The following is a 20,720-nucleotide window of genomic DNA, read 5'->3' as shown; positions in this document are numbered from 1 at the left end:
TTTTCTTGTGAGAACTTTCATATATAATAAAAGAAATAATCAAACAATATAATGAATTCTTGTTTACCTATCCATTTAAGTATTTTCCTCCACCATTTTTGTTTGAGATAAATCCCATAATCTCTATTCTTTATCATCAGTTTTGAAAATATATCACATAGATGTATTTTTAACATTTGTACTTATTTTTGACATCTCTAGAAGATGATATATTCAATATAACATTACCACCAAATACTTTCAAAATTAATTATTTATTAATATCAAATATTTAGTCTATTTTAACTTCTTTAATTATCTGATATCCACATATTTTTGTTTGCTCAGGTTTTGTTCAACATAAAAAGTCTGCCTTTGTATATACCTTCCATCTTTACATTCCTATCATCCAGCTCTTTAATTTGTTCTCAAAACTTAGTTGCTGAAGAAATTACATCACCGTTCCTATAATTTCACACTATCTAGGTTTGACCATTTCTCATTTTCAGTGTGTAGCTGAATATGTTCCTCTAGATTTCCCTTAAATTTGGAGATAGAGGGCTGGAAAGATAGCAAAGCGGTAAGGCGTTTGCCTTGCATGTAGAAGGGCAGTGGTTCAAATCCCGGAATTTCATATGGTCCCCTGAGCCTGCCAGGGGCGATTTCTGAGCATAGAGACAGGAGCAGCTCCTGAGCGCTGCTAGGTGTGCCCCCCCCAAAAAAAAATTTTCAGAGATAGAGCTAAAGAAATGCAGGAGATCAAGACAGTATCACATCTCCAATCAGTAATACCAAGATCCTCCTAGTCTTCATGACCTTAATTCTACTCTGATAAAAAATCCAAACTCATCAGCACATTCTAGTCCCTACAGTGGAGTCAGCCATTTCTACAGGATTCTTGGTTCTTTTGGGTGGTACATGGTATGGGGAGGTGTTTATTCTCAATGTAAGGGGGCTCACTGTTACTAGATCCTTTTCAAGGAACAAAGAACATATGTGGAAAGATCATGACATTAAACACGTCATAAATTGTTGATGCTTCTAATTCAAATGGATTATCATGGCTGTTAGCTTTTGCATTCTTTAATGAAATTTAAATACTTTAAACGTTTGAAAGAATCTCAAACAATACCTGAGCTGGAGGCTTATATTTTTATTAGTTGATAATAAGTGAAATTAAATAAGTAAAAATGACAACAGTAATGATTGTAATTGATGGATCATTATTGTGGAACAAGTATTTTATCCTTCATCTGGAATATGAATACAATTTAGAGTGGAATATAGGGCCAGATGTTAAATGCTTTTTAGTAGCTTTGATTCTAGATCTTGATCCTTTATTTTTGTTGTTGTAAGAACAAATATCTTGGGCCCGGAAAGATAGCTCAGCGGTGTTTGCCTTGCAAGCAGCTAATCCAGGTCCAAAGGTGGTTGGTTCGAATCCCGGTGTCCCATAGGGTTCCCCGTGCCTGCCAGGGGCTATTTCTGAGCAGACAGCCAGGAGTAACCCCTGAGCAAAGCCGGGTGTGGCCCAAAAACAAAAACAAAAACAAAACAAAAACAAAAAAGAACAAATATCTTCAGGAGTGTTTGGGGGCAGAGACAGACTTGCCATGCAGAAGATCTGCCAGAAGTAGCCCTAAGCATTACAGATGTGACCCCCAAAACAAACAAAAAGAATGTTTTACATTTCTTTGTCCCCATTACTGGATTTTTATGTTATTCCATTCTTTTTGCAATTGAAAAAGGAAAGAACAAAGGTTTGAATAACAATTCTGTTCATTACATTTGAATGTCATTATGGTTTTTGAAGATAATCTTTAAAAATTAATATTCAAATATATGATGAAAATCTTTATAGGATCACCAGTTGTTATAATCTCAATATTTCTTCAAAGAGTTACAAAAGGGTCCAGATCCTGGGCTGATATCCCAGCACCAACTTTTGAGCATCTCTTGGTGTAACCTTGGGGACTACCAAGCACTATCCAAATAGTTTTGGTGGCCTTGACACCACACAGCTTGAAGCACAGAGCATCTGGCCTGGCACTAAACCACATAGACTGTTAGTTGGGTTCTCTAGAATCATCTGAGAGCTATGTAAACACCACACAGGAGGCCTGGAAATATCGCCTAGTCTCAGTACCCTTTCTCTTCCCAGTAGAACTTCTTTTCTAAGGTGATAACTTATCTTTCTAGTCCTTATGCCCATGGAAAAATACCCAGCAAGATTCTATACCTAAATAATAGTAAAATAGCAGAATTACAGCTATAGTATATTTATTTAGAATATATTCATGTGTGATCCCTCTTCACCTTCACCATCTCTAACTAATATACCAATAATTCCCTCCCATGCCTGAATTTAATCAGGAAAAAAAACTCAAGATCTCACAGATATAACTGATTTCTAAATGCATGTTTGAAAATGGAGATTTCCTCCTTTTCAAAGTTACACAATGAGAAGCTGAAGAAAGCTAATTGTGACTAATGAGAACAAGGACACAGGCATGGTCATAATAGAGATGGATGTATAAATAACCATAGTAACAGACAGAGTTGTAGCCAGACATAAAAATAGTCATAAGCATCATAGAAATCAGCAGCAGCATAGACGGACTTAGACATAAGCATAGATATAATTATAGACATATAGAAATAGGCATAGACAGAGAAAGTGAAAGACACAAAGACATGAAAGAATCACAGAAAAGAGAAGAAAGGACAAGTGTATATTCCAAACTGGATGAGCTGAAGACTTATCCCTAAATTATCTTCCATGGCTTCTTTGGACTATTAAAAAGTCAAAAATATGAGATAAAATGCTTATAGAATGGTTTATATAAAGGTCTTGAATATATTTAACTGGAAGTCTTTCATATTTATCTAATAAAATGCTTCAATAACTTTAGGATTACTAAAAACATCATCTGAAGGATGCTCTTGGAGGAAAATAGGACAATATTGCAAATATAAATGTCGGGGCTGGCGAGGTGGCGCTAGATGCCGCTAGAGGTAAGGTGTCTGCCATGCAAGTGCTAGCGAAGAAAGGACAGCAGTTCAATCCCCCGGCATCTCATATGGTACCCCCAAGCCAGAGGCAATTTCTGAGTGCTTAGCCAGGAGTAACCCCTGAGCATCAAATGGGTGTGGCCAATATATATATATATATATATATATATATATATATATATATATATATATATATATATATAAATGTCAATTGGCTCTAGGTCCCATCTCAATATGGTCCATGCAAGTAAAGACTCTTAAGTTTCCCACCCAGCATATATACCTCAGTCCTTTCCATGGTTATCTGGCTTAAATTGAAGGGAATCTTTAAAACACAGGTGATTTTTCTATGTTAACATATTACCCAAAGATTTTTTTTATCTTTTATCATTCTAATGGTTTACCTAAAAAGACTTTTGAGACTCTGTGTTAACTTATAAGAAGTTAAATTAATTACAGGACAATATTGTCTCTTTCTTGTTTTCCTACATGTGTGTTAACATGGCAAGTTAATATAAACTTTTTAAATGGTATAATGTCAACTAAATAAAATTAGTTGTCAAATCTAAAGCATATGTGTCCTAAAAGAAGAATAAAAAATTAAACCTGCCTCCATTAAGATCCTATACAACTATCTATGCTTACCTGTTATTTTCCAAGCATAATTTCCTATGACTATGAATATTTAGTTATTAGAACAATAGAATTACCAGTAATAAAACCTGAGTGCAGAACAGGAGTAAGCTCTGAGCACCACCAGGTATGGTTACCACACCATTCTCTCAAAGAAGGTGTCTGATGTTCAAAACCAAGGCTCTTTAGACATAATACTATTTTCCATCTACTATCTTATACTTTTTTCCAATAAAGGTTGATTTTTCACTTAAGATTACTAAAATTTTTATTTAATAAAGATGGTTATTTTATACTTAAAACACAGGAAAATCGGAGCCCTCTGAAGAATTGGCTCAATGGAGAAGTAGCGCCAGCTTTGCACACAGGAGGTCTGAGTTCAGTCCTGATACCACATGGTCCCCTAAGTACAGTTAGGAGACAACAGCAAGCATTGAGCCAGGAAAAGCCTCAGAGCAACGCTGAATGTACCCTTCCCAAAAAAACAAAATAACTATTTCTTAATTAACCTTTTATGTTTTGTTTGTAAAAATAAAGATAACTCTAGAAAACAACAAATATATTTTGCTTATAATTTAGTGTCATTTTTAAAAACAATGTTTCTCAGACAGTTGACAGGCTTAAGAGAAATTTTTATCATTATATTATTATTATTGTTATTATTAGTTTTATTTGGGCCACACCCAGTGTGCTCAGGGCTTACTCCTGGCTCTGCTCTCAGGGATCACTCCTGGCAGGCTCAGAAGATCATTTGGCATATCAGGGATCAAACCCATTTGGGCAGCATGCAAGGCAATGTCCTACACTCTGTACTATTATTTCAACCTCAATAGAAAATTCTAAGAGCTCTGAATCCTTTAAGGATAGTGGCTTTTCTTAACTGTAAACTCAAAGGTGAGCAGAAATGATTTTGCTTTTTCCAAGTTTGATCCTGACTTGATTCTGTTCCTTCACCACCTCACTATCCCCTTTTCTAAAGCAATAATGCACAACTGAAGGTTACTTTTGCTTAATGTTCTTGAATGAAAAAAAAACTCATTTTTTTTTGCAAGATACTTGTTTATCATCTTGTTCAAATGTAAATGGCTCCCATATGCTTTTGAAATAAATTTTCTTTTGTATTTTTGAAAAAAAAAAAAGGATTAATGGCTTTTACCTGAAGATAATGAATATATCACTTCTGCATTGTTTCCTTCATCGAGATCCTTTGCAAACACAGTTGTAACCAGCATATTTACTGGCTGACCTTCCAAAACCTGTCAGTACAAGAAACAGTTTACAAAAGAGTCAGTAAAACTTTAGAAAGGTTATGATCAAACTTTATTTAAACTTTATTTAACATTACTGTTAAATAATTTAAACTTTTAAAATCAATTACATAATACATAATTCAAATAACAACATGGGCTTTAATCCATGAAAGAATTAATACATTTAAATATCATCTCTCAACAATTGGTGTAGGCATGTGAATAATTTTTATTTTATAAAAATAATATTAAATTAGCCAACCAATCATATATTTGGACTATATTTTAAGAATTCAACATCTTTTCACTATATTCTCAAAATATTTTTAAGGTTGTCAGTTTGTTTCAAAATATGCTAAAGACAAATTCAAATCTTTGCTTTAAGAAGCATCCCTTTAGGCCAGCTGTTAGACCTGAATTTGATCCCTACCCTATACAGTCCCCAAGTTATGCCCTGATTGATTCCTAAGCATGGGAGTAAGCACTGAGAACTGCCAGTTGTGGTCCCCAAAGCAAAATAAGCCAATAAAATTTAAGAAAAATAGGAATTTAAGAAATATAGGAAACATGTGATTAGATAACAGAAACTTTTCAGAAATATTGAAATTCACATGTAGAACTGAACTTCACATTTAGAGCTCTACTGCCCATTTAAGCCACAAAATATTTTAACAGCATAATAACAATGATATCATAATGTTTTGCTTTAGCAGCATTTTTTAGCTATGCCTTTAGAAGTTGAACTTAAAATTATTAACTTTTTTTTGAATTGCTCAAATATGCTTATCACAGCACAATTTAAATGTCTGATTCAATAGTTCTAGAATAATAGCTTAATTTTTTCTTCACGTAAATCATTCATATTTTAAAGTATAAGTGCCTCCAAGACAAATTTATCAACTCATTATGTACATGAACTCATATGCTAATTTATTATGGCCTTATAAATATACAAAAGCATGCAAGCTTAAAAGACCAGATAATATAAATGTCAATAAGAGTTGACGCATGTGCACTAAAAAGATAAACTTTCACAATTCTTTTCTGTGTTTTGTTTTGTTTGTCATAAATTTAGGGGACACACCCTGCAGTGCTTAAAATTTACCTTGCCTCTGTGCTCAGAGATTACTCCTGACAGGGGAGCATGTATAAGTAACAGGGATCAAATCCAGGCCAAACACATGCAAGGCTAAAGCCCTACTTGCTGTATCGTGTCAGTCCATACTTTGATTATCTTTAAATGTATATCTATCCACTTAGAAGTTCAAATTGTTCATTTTCTTTTAGCTAAATATCTTAGAAATTCATATCAACTACTTTTGGGGTCTTGCACACAGGGAGAAAGTGAAAATTAGACAAAACCACCATCTTTGAGCATTACTGATGATGGCTTTCCAACCTTGTAAACAGTAGGAAGAAATATGTAATCATAAAACAAATGAATTTATTTCCATATCAAATATCACATGCACCCATTTTATTTTTTATTTTATACTTTTGTGGGATTTGGGGATCCCTGCACAATTTCTAGGTATTCCAGAATTGAAGCCATGCCTTGCTAAGAAAGATTTGCTAAATTCACACGTTTTACCACAAGATGGTGCTCAAAACAAATGACCAAGGAAATTGAAAATCCGGGTCAGGCTGCTTCAACCACGAACCTTGACGTGCAGTTGCTGTCCAGGGCGGCACTGGGGGAAGTATGGTGGGTTGTCGTTGATGTCCATAACTGCAATGTAAGCCATAAGAGTGGCATTCCGTGGTGGGGAGCCATGGTCAGTCACTAGGATGCTCACCTGGTGATGTTCCTGATGTTCATGATCCAGGCCTACCCAACTGACCAGCTCACCTGGGGAATAGAGGCTGACTTGAACTCAGGCATTTGGAACCACATCCAAAAAGTTGGCAGAACATAAAAAAGAGTGTGAATAATCTTATTTATTCATAGTTTAGCTCCACTGCTGAAAGGTTTTTCTGAAGTTCCTCCTGAATGTCATTTTATATTTGTCCCTCCTTATGCTGCGATACCATGAACTATTAAAACTTTGAAAAAAATGACTTCATAATTAATCATTTGTTAAACAAATGGTGAAATATAATCTTGGGAGTTTTGTAAGAATGCATGTTTTAAGTTATGGCCTTTCATATTGCCATTTAGAAAATGGCAAAGAATAATGTGTGCTAATTTTCTATCTTCTAAAGATGGTTCTGATGTTTCCTCAGTAGAACAGAAATATATGTCTAAGCCTAGTTTCTGAGTTACTGGTAAGAAATACAATCATAAATGTGAGAGTGTTTTGTAACTGATCAATTATCATACTTTGCAATACTGTTTTCATTACTATAATGATGACAAAATATCTTCTCCCAGCAAAAACATTAAGATAATAGTTTGTCTTTTATGTATGAAACTATTAAATTACTCTATAATAGACATGCTGGGTGCACAGTAACTTGCCAAATAACTTTTACTGCTTTATAAACTTTATTTTATATGTTCAAGGCAGCTGCCATTCTGTTTCAGCCATTGAGATCCTGACATTAAACTGTAAATGCCTCTATTTATTGCTAAGGAGCAATAGAGACTACTCTTTCTCTCTGATTCTCTGTCTCCTGAAGCTGAAGTCCACCAGCACCGTTTTCATCTTATTTATGAGAAGATGGGTGATCCAGCAAACAGGAAATAGCTACTATCTACCTTTCAGGGATTTTCAGGGTAGTTCACCCTCAATCCAACGAAATGACAGTATGAAAAAAACAAACTAAAATTGAGATCAGAAATAACTAATAGGAACTTCACTTTTGGATATGCTGATGATGAGCTTAAATGTAGTGTTTATTTTGGCCTCTCACTATTTTAGATAATGTTTTTGATAAGTGGATTTTTGAGGGAAGGAGTTGATTTTAAAAAATTGTTTGAACCACATTCAGGAATTCTTCTTATTCTGTGCTCAGGGATCATTTCTGGTGATGCTCAGAGGACCATATGCTGAGCTGGGGAAGCTGAAATGGTATATGAATTCAAGTTAAGGGCCTGACCCCTTGTGCTAACTTTCTGGTCTCATAACAGCTGAATTTCTGAACTTCCAAACTTTTATTCTCTGTAAACCCTGGATCTTGAGTGTAAAATATTTATAACCAACTCTAATTGGTAAATTAACCAGTTAGAGGTTAGTGGTAAAATACTGTGTGGATTGGCCAGACAGTGCATGTGGGTGATGGTGATGGAAAGTTCCAGCAGTGTTGGAGGTCCCATCACTACCGAGACTGTACAGAGTACCAGTGTGTGGACCAAGAGCATTTTGAAAGGTTTCCCTGATGCCCAGCTTGTTAAGCTGTGCCAAACCCTTCTAAATGGGAAAACAGTTGAGGAGTATCTAAAGTCTCCTCATACACTTCCACTCTTTCCCCCTCAGAGTGAGGCAAACAGCAAATTGGAAATGATCTTCCTTACACAAGGTAAGAAAGATGAGCTCTGAGATTAAGATATGAACTTAAAAGCTACTTATTTGCCTAAATAAAATCAGGAAGAGACCATTGGGTGCTGAAATAATTAGAGGACAGAGATTGTGGGGAAATCAACTGTAGTTTGCATTTTAAAAGAGCCCAACAAATTTTCCAGTGAAATATCATCAAGTATAAGAAAATACAGAGCAAGCAGAGTCAGTCTGCAGAGTGTCATCTACTCCACTGTGCAGGTGGCTCCCTGTTTAAGGTTGTGTGGGCACCAGAATCTATTTGCCAGTCTTTGTGGTAAGTGATGTGTTCACTTATGGGAGGAAGATTCACATTTTTTTGTATTACACATTGAGGCTTTTAGATGTTCAAGGCTTATTTCTAGTTCCGTCCCACTGAGAAAGCTCAGACATAAGTGGGACCCCCTAGAATGTTCAAAATGATGATCACTTCTTTCTAATTTCAGAAACTTTGATCATAGGCTCTCTGTATATAGAGTTTATAGTTACAGTGTAAGCATAATTCATCTGTAAAGATTACCTTATAGTTAACTATGAGTGTTATCATGTGAAAAATGGACACATGCATTACATTAACATATATTAATGGAGCCAGAGAGACAATGGGTAAGGCATTTTCCTTGCACATTGCTAAGGAGGGTTTGGTCTCCAACATTGCATATGGTTCCATATTTCCAATAAGAATTGCTCCTAGAGTGCAGAATGTAAAGTAAGCCCTGAGCACAGCTGGGTATGGCAGACCCAGCTTTGATATTTGTTATCACATATGGTCCTATGACCACCACACACATTATTCCAGAGCATAAAACTAGGAGTTATCCCTGAGTACCAACAGGTGTGGGTCAAAAACAAAAAAAAAAGTTTTTTACTTGATGGTGGTAGAAATGTTGCATTGATGAAGGAGGCTGTTCTTTTCTATAATTGAAACCCAACTACAAAAATGTTTGTAATCATGGTGCTTAAATAAAGATATTATAATGAAAAAAAAATTTACTTGATAGAAGGATTGTTTAAATTCAGTTGTAGTATATTTGTAATTCAGAGTAAGAATTATGTATGAGCAATAGTTAGGTGTGAGGCATGAGAAGTGTGGCTCATGGGAAATAGTCTGTTCAATTTTAATTCATGTTCCAGTCATAATACTATAACCATGTAAAGTATTTACTAAAAACTGGAATTTGAAATCTATGTTTGTCCTAATGGTATAGCTAACAGATTTGAGTTTTGTCTATTCAAAAACATTGACACAAATTTTAAAGGCGTAAATAGAAGCTTCAAAATGCTACCTGTAATGGGGTTCATCCTGAAGAATTTTCCATCAGACAAAAGAAAATATGACAGCTGTCCGTTCTTTCCAGAGTCTCTGTCAATTGCTGTAATTTTGCCTATTACCCCCTGGGGAAGGGGGCTCTCCTTGACTTTCAAAAACAACACGTCATGCAAGAAAACAGGGGAATTGTCGTTCTCATCCAGGACATGAACAATGACTGAAGTGCTCACATTTTGTAATAGTCTGTCTTCAGGGATCCGGGCAAAAGCTCTGAAACGATATGTTTGTGCCGACTCAAAGTCAAGCTGTCGTCGCAAATAAATCCACCCAGTATCCGGGTGGATGCCAAAAGCAGCAGAGTTCGTTCCAGTTTCCAGCAAGTACTGAAGCTTCGAGGTTGTATGCTGTGGGCCCAGGAAATGGGCTTGTACTCGAAGTACTTGGGTCATCAGTGAAAGGGACTCACTCACCTCCGTGTGATAGACCAAGCTTTCAAAGGTCAGGGGTGAGAAAGGTTCTTGTTTTTCAATAAGGACTGTCAGCACAAAGAGGGCTGCTAGAGGAGGAACCCCGAAGTCCTGGGCCATGAGAGTGATGGTGTGCCTCTGAGGTCCTCCAGCTCCCAGACTCCCATTGAGGTAAACCACACCTAGGCCAGAGTCAATGGAAAAGATACTGGGCTGCTGACCTGCAAGGGAGTATCGGATGAAGCCGTTAGGTCCACTATCCTTGTCTTCTGCATGCACACGATACAAGGCAGTGCCCGGCCGTGTGGTCTGGGAGAGTCTTATCTCATCAGAGATTCTGGGAAACACAGGATGGTTGTCATTGACATCCATGACAGTGATATTGACCTCTGTACTGCTGCAGACTGGGGAGCTGCCTAGCTGAGCCTGCACTGTGAGCACTACAACAGGCTGTGTTTCATGATCCAGAGGCTTCTGGGTCCGGATGGTACCCAACAAAGGGTGAATGGAGAACTTGCCACCCAAATCACCAGAAGAAATTTTGTACAAAATTGGCTCTGAGGAATCTGAAGAAAAAAAGAAAACAGAAAGCAATAATATGTGCAAAATGAATATCCACCCACTGGAAAAGCTCAAAGTATAAAATAATTAAATATAATAGATGTGCAAAGAATGCTCTGAAGGGTATCACTGTTCCCTCTTCCCAAAAGAAAGTGCAAAATAAAATAAAATAAAATAAAAAAGAAAGTGCTCCAAAGTCTGCTGCAAAGAATGCATAGTGATAATGGCAATGCTAACAGACAAGAGACCAACAGTCTAGCTTTCTAGTGAAACAGGAGATAGTCTTGCCTCATGTCAGCATAGGACAAAAGGGAAAAACATTCAGAAAAGTATATGCATGGCTGTTTTGCATGACTGAACCAGCCAGGTTCCAGCTGTAGCAATATTTCTCTATGATAGTGACCTATTAAAGGCGGATAGCCATTACAAAGGATGCAGAGAAGAAGAAAAGAGACTGGGTAGAGGTAGAGGAGGAATTCGGGTTAGAAATTCACTGTGATGAATTTATTCTGCAGAGACATGTCTATACACCCTATGAGGTACAGCTTGAAGACTGGACTAGCAAAATACTGAGTCATTCAAACAGATAGCAAAGGAGGCATAATGAAATAGAATATGATTTAGATCTAAGTTGAAATTCTGTACGACCTTGTTTTTAAACGAAACTAAACAATGTGTAGATACCTGGAAAGCTGAACACAATATATAAAGTAGGGGAAAAAGGTAATTTGAGCAGCAAATAAAGTGAGCTTTCCTTTAGTTAAAATAAAAAAAGGTTTAAAGAGTATATATCTGTGTGTTGATGATAGCAGATGTACACTTTCTACATTAAAAGCACTCTGAATTGGTTTAAACTTTCTTTTAAAAGTGTCTCTTGCTTTTGTGATTAGAAAAAAATGTTGGAGCATGGAAACAATGATGAAAAGACAAGGAGCAAGCCACCAGTGGTATGTTCTCTCTTCGTTCCTCCTGCAGGGAGGAATGGAATGATTTGTTCAAGATGGTCCAGCCTAGGGAAGTCCAGGAAATGTTCCAATCATAGGCTTGACAGCACTGTCAGAAGTACTTACTCAAGGATTCTTTTGCTTTCACTGTTCCAACAGGACTGTCTTTGGGCACATCTTCATAAACAGAGAATGTATACTTCGGCCTTTCAAAGTCTGCAGGGGCCAGAGTTGTCTGAAGAATTTGTACGGTGATTTGGGCATTAACAACAGATGTGAGTCCACCACCATCTCGAGCACAGACCATCAACCAAAGTGTAGTAGACTCCAGATGAGAAATAGATGAGGCTAAGTAAATAATTCCTGAAGAGAGCAAAGCAGGGTTTTAAAGCTGATAACAAGCAATAACACTAATGAGCAAGGGTCACCTCTGAGATATTGATGCCACTGAGTAAATCTGACCTTGACCAGGTCATATAGTTTGTCAAAATATCATTCAGCTTATTGGAGTGGATGATGCTTATGGATGAAACCAATATTTAATGGGGTAGACTGAGATTACCCTCGTTGATGAGGGAAATCAGTGTAAAGTTGGAACAGAACAGAGGTTCTCTCTCCTTGGAATGAGAGAATTCCTCTAGTCTGACTCTTCCAAATTGGGACATTGGGTTTTGTTTTTTTTTTTACTTCTGTAACTAACAGAAATGTAAGCTCCTCATGTAGCTGAGATAGCAAGGCTTTAGATCACACCTGAGCTTCTCTGGGGTTTGCATGTCCCACTTTCCTCTGTAGTGTTGGGGTTTTGATAAGCTCAATATATAATATATGCATGAGTTTATTCCTGATAAGAAGTGTCTGTCTTTCTATCTCCATTTCTGTTGGATCCTGAAAAAAATCACCTAATTTCTAACTAAAAATATGAACAAATTTGAAAGTTAGTAACTCAAAATTTCTGTCAAGCATGCTTTTCCTAGCATGCAAACATTGGGCATAAAAGAAAGGACATCAGTTTACCTGAAAACATAAGCTATGCTGCCTCTGTTAGGCCTTACTTTTATATTACCAACTCAGCATGATGTCCCTACAGTAATGTTGACTAATGTGGGATTTGTAGGGTGACTACCATTGGTCTAGGGTTCTACGTTTACAAGATAAATACATTGAGATAAATTGAGATGCCTTTAAACAGATTGTATGGGGCAGTTTTATTTTCCAATGAACCTTATTGTATCTTTGTTGGTGAGAAACAACCATTCTGAGTTAGAAAACTTTAGCTACTGTAAAAAGTATAAAAACAAGAGGCAAGTTAGGTTTTATGTACAAAGTACAAGAGGAGGGGGTCTTAATGATGATGTTGGGAAGAGATCCAGTAATGCCAAGAAAATATTTTAGATTGTTCAAACTGCTCTTTAGGCTTTTAATCTGAAAACATGAGAATTGATGTGACATAGCCAACCTTATAAATGAACATTTTAGTGCTATTTAATGAGGAAAAAACCAGGCAAGCTAATTAAAGGAAATTACATGCAAAAAATATGACTGAACTTTGTGAACTCTATTACAAATAACTGGTTGTGACTATTAGTTAAATGAAGAAATCAAGCTAATTAAATAAAATTTACATAAAAACATTGCTGAGCTTTATAATTCTCAAAGTCATGGCTCTTAGTGATGGAATATTGTAGTTATTGATTGTTTATTAGTAGCTGGCAAAAATAATAGAAAATATGTTTTCTAGATGGCAAAAATGTTGAAAATCATTCAAGTTATTCCTTTCTTCCTTTCTCTCTTCTCCTTCTCTCCCTTCCTCCTTCACTTCCTCCTTTTCTTCTTTCTTTGATATGGGGCCACACCTGGCAGTGTTTGTGCTTTATTTCTGACTCTTGGCTCAATAATTACTCCTAGAGGGTCTTAGAGTACCAGATAGGGTGCTGGAAATTGAATCTTGGTCAACTACATATGAGACGGGTGCCCTACAAACTGTACTACCTCTCTGGCACATTTTATTTTCCTTTTAAATCAAAATCTACCCTATCACAGCTAAATTATTTGTTCTAATTTATAGTCAAGCTTTTTTTTTCATGTCCCTTTTCTCTGGAATCAGGCCCTAAAACAAAAGAAAACAAAAAATGATCATTTCAAGGTACAACACTCTTGTTTTGAAATATAATACCTAAACACTTTAGCAGAACTTTGGGATATTATTCTTTCTGAAAGTTACCTATGGATATAATACTCCCAAAATACTCAGACTTAGGTTGGAGAGATAGCACAGCTGGTAAGGCATTTGCTTTGCATGTTGCCAGCCTGGGTTTGATCCCCAGCTTCTCATATGGTCCCTTGAGTACTGCTAGAAGAAATTCCTGAATGCAGAAGTAAGAGTAACCCATGAGAATCCCCGACTGTGGATCAAAACTCATTTTTAAAAAACTCAAATAGGGACCGGAGCAGTGGCGCAAGCAGTAAGGCCTCTGCCTTGTGCGCGCTAGCTTAGGACAGACTGTGGTTTCATTTCCCAGGGTCCCATATGGTCCCCCAAGCCAGAAGCTATTTCTGAGTGCATAGCCAGGAGTAACCCCTGAGTATCACCGGGTGTGGCTGAAAACAAAACAAAACACAAAAACTCAAATAATACAAATGTCTGTCTCCAGGAGAAAGTGAAAAGTTCATCTAGTCTCTATCACACCACTTCCTGAGTTTTTGTCTTCCAGAATTAATTCTGGAAGAGAGACTTTAACAGTCACTTTAATCACATTTTTAATTAAATAAAATATTATTAAAGGGCCTCATTTTCTATTGATGATGATTATTAAAAGGAAAAGATTTATGGCTACCTCAACTAAAAAACAACCTGGTCTACTGTCAGACTGACTTCTCAGCTACTTGCCATTCTCATCTTGGAAGTCTTTGTAAAATTTAGATGTAGCAATGCTTTATCAAGTGCTCAAGGTAAAGTTCAAAAGTCTTTACAATAAATAAATCAGACCTCATTATAAGTCAAATCTCTTCAATCATGTAATCACATTACTACTCTCCAGACAGGAACTTTTTCTCTAAGCATGGCAAAATAGTTCTCATTTCAAGGACAGACCATGTTTCTGTCCTTTTACGGAATTACATGCTCTTCCAGGCACATTTTTATTCTCTTTAGTTTAATGACTTTCCAGTCATATTTAAATAAGCTCAGGCCTCACCTGATGCAGGTGGCTTACTTTTAGTCTTTTATTTACATTAGAGTCCACAATTCTAGGATCTGATAATACCTAGAAGAATTTGAGCTTTAAACAAACAGTATTTATAACATTGCCATTGATTTATTTACTCAATAATTTACAAAATAAAATGGTAAGATTTTGGAAAATAATAAACAACTTATATTTAGTTAAAAAAATAAAATGAAGAGTTAAGGAAGGAAAAAGCTGAAAGTAGACATTCAAATGACCAACAGGCACATGAAAAGTGCTCATCACCACTGATTCTTAGAGAAATGCAAATTGAAACCAAGAAATACCACCTCACACCAGTGAAAACTGCCCACATGAAAACAAGCAAGAACAATAAGGGCTCCTGGGATATGGAAAGAAGGGAATTTTCATCCATCCACTGTTGATGAGAATGTAAACTGGTTCCACCTCTATTGAAAACTATGAAATTAAAGGAAAACTACAAAGTGATCCAGCAATTCTACTGCTAAGTATCTACCCAAAGAACAGGAAAATACTAATTCAGAAAGATATGTGCAAATATATGTTCATTGTAGTTGTTGACAATTGCCAAGATCTGGAAACAATGCAAATGCTCAATGACAGATAGTAATAAAGAAGTTGTGGTACAGATACACAATGTAATAATATTCAGGTTTAACAGAGGATGATGACTTGGCTTTTGCTAGAGCAGAGATGGAATTGGAAAATCTCGTGTTAAACAAATCAGAGGAGAAAGACAAATACCACACTATCTCACTTCTCTGTGGTATATAATGAAATACTTCAATGGAAGAGAAATAATAAAAACAAACCCTTACACAGCAGGCAAGACTACCAAAAGAGTGAAGAATATAGGCCAACAAGATCACTAATGGGCTTGATGGAGGAATGTTAATATTAGGGAAGTATATGAGGTATGGGTAGCATTGTTTATATTATAAACATTAAAAATATTTACATTCTTATGAAGCACTATCACTGAAGTTAGAAAATAACAAGTTCACCAAGGCTAATGAAAGATTATTAAATACTACATTCATAAATAATATCCAAGGGCACATAGGTAATTTTTTTTTAATTTTTGGTTTTGGGGACTATACCTGGCAGTGCTTAGGGCTTACTCCTGTCTATGTGCTTAAGAATCACTCCTGTTTAGGCTCAGGGGCCATCTGTTGTACTGGGAATCAAACTCCGGCTGACCACAAGCACCTTACCCACTGTACAATTTCTCTGATTCAACATATTAATCATTTTTATAAGCTATAATTGTTCTTATTCAATATAATTATAATAGTTCAACAACCTAGAAATATACCCTTTCCTAGCCTAAGTGTTTTAAGAAGAATGAAGAAAATATCTTTTTATCTATAAAGATTTGATATGCTACATTTATATAAAAAATAAGTAGTACAAAGAAACTACAGTATAAACTCATCATTTTAATAAATTTAGTATCTGCATAAACATTTAAAAATTGATGGTGGATCTGCCTAAAAATTCTCAGTAATGCTAAGTGACATGCTAGATTTCAGAACAGTGTGAAAAGTATAATCATAAATATTACCATATGCTTTGATTGTAAGCAGAGAAAAAATATATACTAGAATGTATGAAAATATCTGAATACTATAGAGAGGTCATCTTTTAGGCTGTGATGATAAGACTGCTTACTTTATATTTAGATTCTTATTATTTGTGCTATTCTTCTATGTCCTTTAAATAGAATTCATAAGTTGATGATAACTCTTGTCCTCAAATGAGGAAACACCAAAATTCGTCTCTTTTCCTTTTGTTTCCTTTCTCTCTCCCTGCTTCACTTCCTCTCCTCCATTCAGGTCCCTTATCTTCTCTCTTTTTCTTTTTGCCCTCTTTCCCCCATCTCTATTATTTCTATAGACAGTCATCTATAAACCAGGGAGGATTTCCACTAGGAATAAAACTAAGGGAAAACTGAGCTGAAATTTCTATTACTCAAAACTAAGAGAAAATAAACTTATCTTACTTAAGTTTCCTAGTTTGTGGATTTTGTTATAGTATCCAAAATTTCAATATACGTGTATATAAGTATGCATATAGATGATATTCAGAAAATGACAATTTTGTTGCAAAAATTAGGACCTCTCTTCAGTATTATATTATTATTATATAGTACTAAAATTTTACATTATTACTGTGAATATTGAGATTGGACATTAAAATGTGTTCCTTTAAAAATACACAAATCCATCTCTAAAAATAGCACTTTCATTATGCAGAAAGCTTCAAGGATGTATATCAATGGAAATATTTCAAAACCAGCAGATGAAGATATTTAGAAGAGCTGTGTTCAATTATATAAATCCCTGGAGTTGAATGAAAATACTTTGTAGAAATTATCTATATAAAACTCTTTGAACATGTGATTCCCAGATACAAACAAACATAATGCCTCAAATACTCAAATTACTAGCAAAATGTGGAATACCAACATATGGCAAATTGTGAAATCGAGTGAAATACATATCTATAACATATTCACTCCATGATTTAAAAGATTTTTATTCTCTGGTGAGAATCATCTAGTATTCAATGATTCCCCCAATGATTCTTCCAAATTCAAAAATTAGCATTTTAAATTAAAATAATTTAAGACAAGTTTTGGCAGGTCAATGATTTGATAAATGAAAGCAAGAAGCAAGATGTAACTTTATAAGTTAACTTCATTGTTTTATACTTGATAGCACAATGGATATTCTTCTATATGACAATTTTCTATTTTATTTCTAAGGCTTTCATTATAAGTGTTTATGTTATTAATTATAGATTTTTAACAAATTTAAGGAAAAAATAAAGGATGAGAAATGGAGACCATGTATCATATCTAGAGGCTTATACAAACATAACTTTGCCAAGAATCTTTATCCTTAAAAACATATATACAAACTGATGAATAATGACATGTAATGACAATAGAGTTATTCAGCAAGTATTTGCAGATGAGCATGTGATAACACACTAAAGCTATGTGTGAACAGTTCAGCTCAAACTAATATATACTATTATTAAGAAAGCTTAATTTATAAGCTTGCCTACAGCAGTCATTCTGAGACATGAGTCCAGGGGAAATGGTTGAAGACCTCACTGCCCAAAGGAAAGTGCCTTAAGGAAGAGGGGAAAAACTTCCTGGACAGAGAAGATGCATGGAACATAAGCTTTGCATGTGAGCATCTTTGGATTATCTGACATCAGAAGTATCCCACTGTGAACCTGGAAGATGTAAGTAACACCCTTAAATAATAATAATAATAATGGGGCCGGCGAGGTGGCGCTAGAGGTAAGGTGTCTACCTTGCAAGCTCTAGCCAAGGAAGGACCTCGGTTCGATCCCCCGGCGTCCCTTATGGTCCCCCCAAGCCAGGGGCAATTTCTGAGCGTTTAGCCAGGAGTAACCCCTGAGCATCAAACGGGTGTGGCCCGAAAAAACCAAAAAATAAATAAATAAATAAAATAATAATAAAAAGGGATAATAAAAAATTTCAAGCCATCTTTTAAAATGATTGATTCTCTGATTTTTTTACATAATGCAAAGTAAATTGTTTTAATCTCAAATTTTCACTCAGCTTTGCAAAAAGTCCCATTATCTAATTGTTCTGTGCTGTTGTATCACAGAGGTCTAAAGATTAGACTCTTGCTCCAGGGAATCTACATTAGTATATTTGATAAGCACCTATGTTTTATATACTTATATGCACCTAAATTTACATATGTATATACACAATATATATGCAGATCTACCCACTAAATCCTCTAATTGTGGAATGATGGGATAATCAGCAGTATGCAAATAAACCTGTTCCTCAGCTTCCCAAACTCTAGGGAATGGAGGTAAAGGAGAGGTTTCTAGGTGGAGACAGCCTGACTGAGATATCTGTAGGAACACAGAGGACACAAGGAACACTCCTAGACAGAGGATCATGTTTGAGGAAGGAAGCTGGTTGGAGTTGTTAGGGATCTGACCCAGAAAATTAGAGGGAGAAACTATGAGTGTTGGCAACTTTGGAGGAGGCCAAGAAGCTCTAAGGGCATAGACTGAAGAGGCAGGTGATTCCTTCCTAAGGTCTATTTAGATGAAAGCAGGATAGATTTGGTGCTTTCTCTGGCAAAATATTGAAAGCATTCATGAAAGAAAGCATTTCATTTTTTAAGTGAATTAAATTTTATTTTTTTTTAGTTTTATAGGCCACACCTGCTTTCCCCTAGGATCTCTTTACCTCATTCCCATAAGTCTTTTTCCATTAAGATTTCTTAAGGGCAAGAGAGGCCTAGTGTATTAGCACCAAACTATAGAAACAAGTGATTTAAAAAGTCAGTAAGAGTGGGCGCTTTCCCAAAAACCCACAGATCAGCAATGGCTTCCCCTACATGATCAGAACTTCAGACCCAGTTTAACAATTTGTTATTCCTTTAACAAGAAGGTGTTCAAGTTCTCAAGAATGATAAAACTGTCTTTCTGACCCCTCTTTCTCATTCCTGAATAAAGTCTAGAGTTCTCTTAAAATGTAGATTTTTCCACCTTTCTTAGTAACTAAGCCCAAACTTCTATTTTAATGTCTTGTTATAAATGCTTACTCATTTCCAATTCTGATTGTTCATTTTTATTCTTTGCTTTTCCTGCATTATTCCATTTTTCCCTTTCTTGTTCATTCAAATCAGAGCTATTTTGCCAAATTCAGTTCAGGTTCTAAGGGTCAGGAATCCCTTCCTTAATTATGTTTGATTTTCCAGAGCTTTCTTCTGAAGCCCAGTAAAATCTAAAGTATTCACTGCTCTTACTCTGTGGAGTTGCTCTAAATATTTCCATTTCTGGAGACAAACATATCACCTTAATGAAATAGTGTGACACAATGGCTTTCGATGGTAATTGTCCCTGAAATGTGAAAGTCTCTTTAAAAAATAAAATGACCTTTAAGGATGACTACAGGAAAAATAGAAAAACAGCAAATAGGAGGCCTACACCACCATACCTGTCAGAAAGATTTAGCAAACAGAAGAATTCCACTACCAATAAAAGTTACAGTAAGTCAGAGTACTATAAAAATATTTTTTACAGTCTTTATATCTGTTTTCCTGTCAAGACCATGTAAGGTGAGGAAGCTCTATCAGACTCTTTTAACCTGGTACCAAAAACATAAGATATTACCTCACTCCATTCTGAAAAATTAATGCCCAGATAGGCTGGAGGTCCTTACTAGACTGAATTCCTTAATGTAAGTCTGATGATGATAAGATCATTTCAGTAGTGGTACTAGCTCATGGAGAAGCCAGACAGCTGGGCTGGTTCTTGTAAAATAAGTCTATAATACTCCCGGGTGGCTGTTGTCTCTCTATTTGACTTTGGAAAAGTATTGTCTCATGCTTGTTCCGTATGGATTATTATTGTCAAGTCAACTTAGACTAAGCATGATTTGCAAGCATCGGGTGTCCTAAGCAGTGCCCAGGAAGACTGAGGGAAACTCAGTGGTAATTGGCCATTGGCCCAGAACAGGAAGTACTAGGACCTGGGATGCAGCACTGCTTAGGTTCTGCATGCCAGAGACCACCAGGGATCCCCTCAACAGTGCTTGTGGTTTCATGCAGTGCCAGGGAATGAACCAGAGTTCTGTGCATAAAACCAATGCCCTCATCCCAGGATGCAACAACTCTTATCCTTATTTATTCATGAGTTCCAGGACCTACAGTAATAATGGGGAGAGTTCTATAGAACTAAAGAGTGTCTGTGGGGTCAAGCATCAGTTAATCACAAAATACTTAGTTATAATACAAAGGTAAGTTATGATAAACAAAACCTTAGGTATCTATTTGAGTATGTGTAGGAAGAAGATTGGAATATTTTTCCATGAATCTCTGAAACATGAGTGAAACCACTGAATTTGGTGAGCAGGAG

At 35.9% G+C, this 20,720-nt stretch overlaps 1 protein-coding gene across 1 annotated transcript in view; it reads right to left on the bottom strand.

Annotated features, from left to right (window-relative positions):
* Positions 1 to 20,720, bottom strand: part of DCHS2 (dachsous cadherin-related 2) — a 273,708-nt gene that overhangs the window by 96,627 nt on the left and 156,361 nt on the right. The window contains exons 4-7 of the mRNA XM_049770863.1: positions 11,719 to 11,955; positions 9,637 to 10,653; positions 6,536 to 6,723; positions 4,781 to 4,880 (exon numbers count right to left, since the gene is read on the bottom strand). Coding sequence (XP_049626820.1) covers positions 4,781 to 4,880; positions 6,536 to 6,723; positions 9,637 to 10,653; positions 11,719 to 11,955 — 1,542 coding nt within the window. The remainder of the gene's footprint in view (positions 1 to 4,780; positions 4,881 to 6,535; positions 6,724 to 9,636; positions 10,654 to 11,718; positions 11,956 to 20,720) is intronic.

The sequence above is a fragment of the Suncus etruscus genome, chromosome 3 (assembly GCF_024139225.1).
Source record: "Suncus etruscus isolate mSunEtr1 chromosome 3, mSunEtr1.pri.cur, whole genome shotgun sequence".
Taxonomy (NCBI): domain Eukaryota; kingdom Metazoa; phylum Chordata; class Mammalia; order Eulipotyphla; family Soricidae; genus Suncus; species Suncus etruscus.
This window is presented reverse-complemented; position numbering and strand designations above follow the sequence as displayed.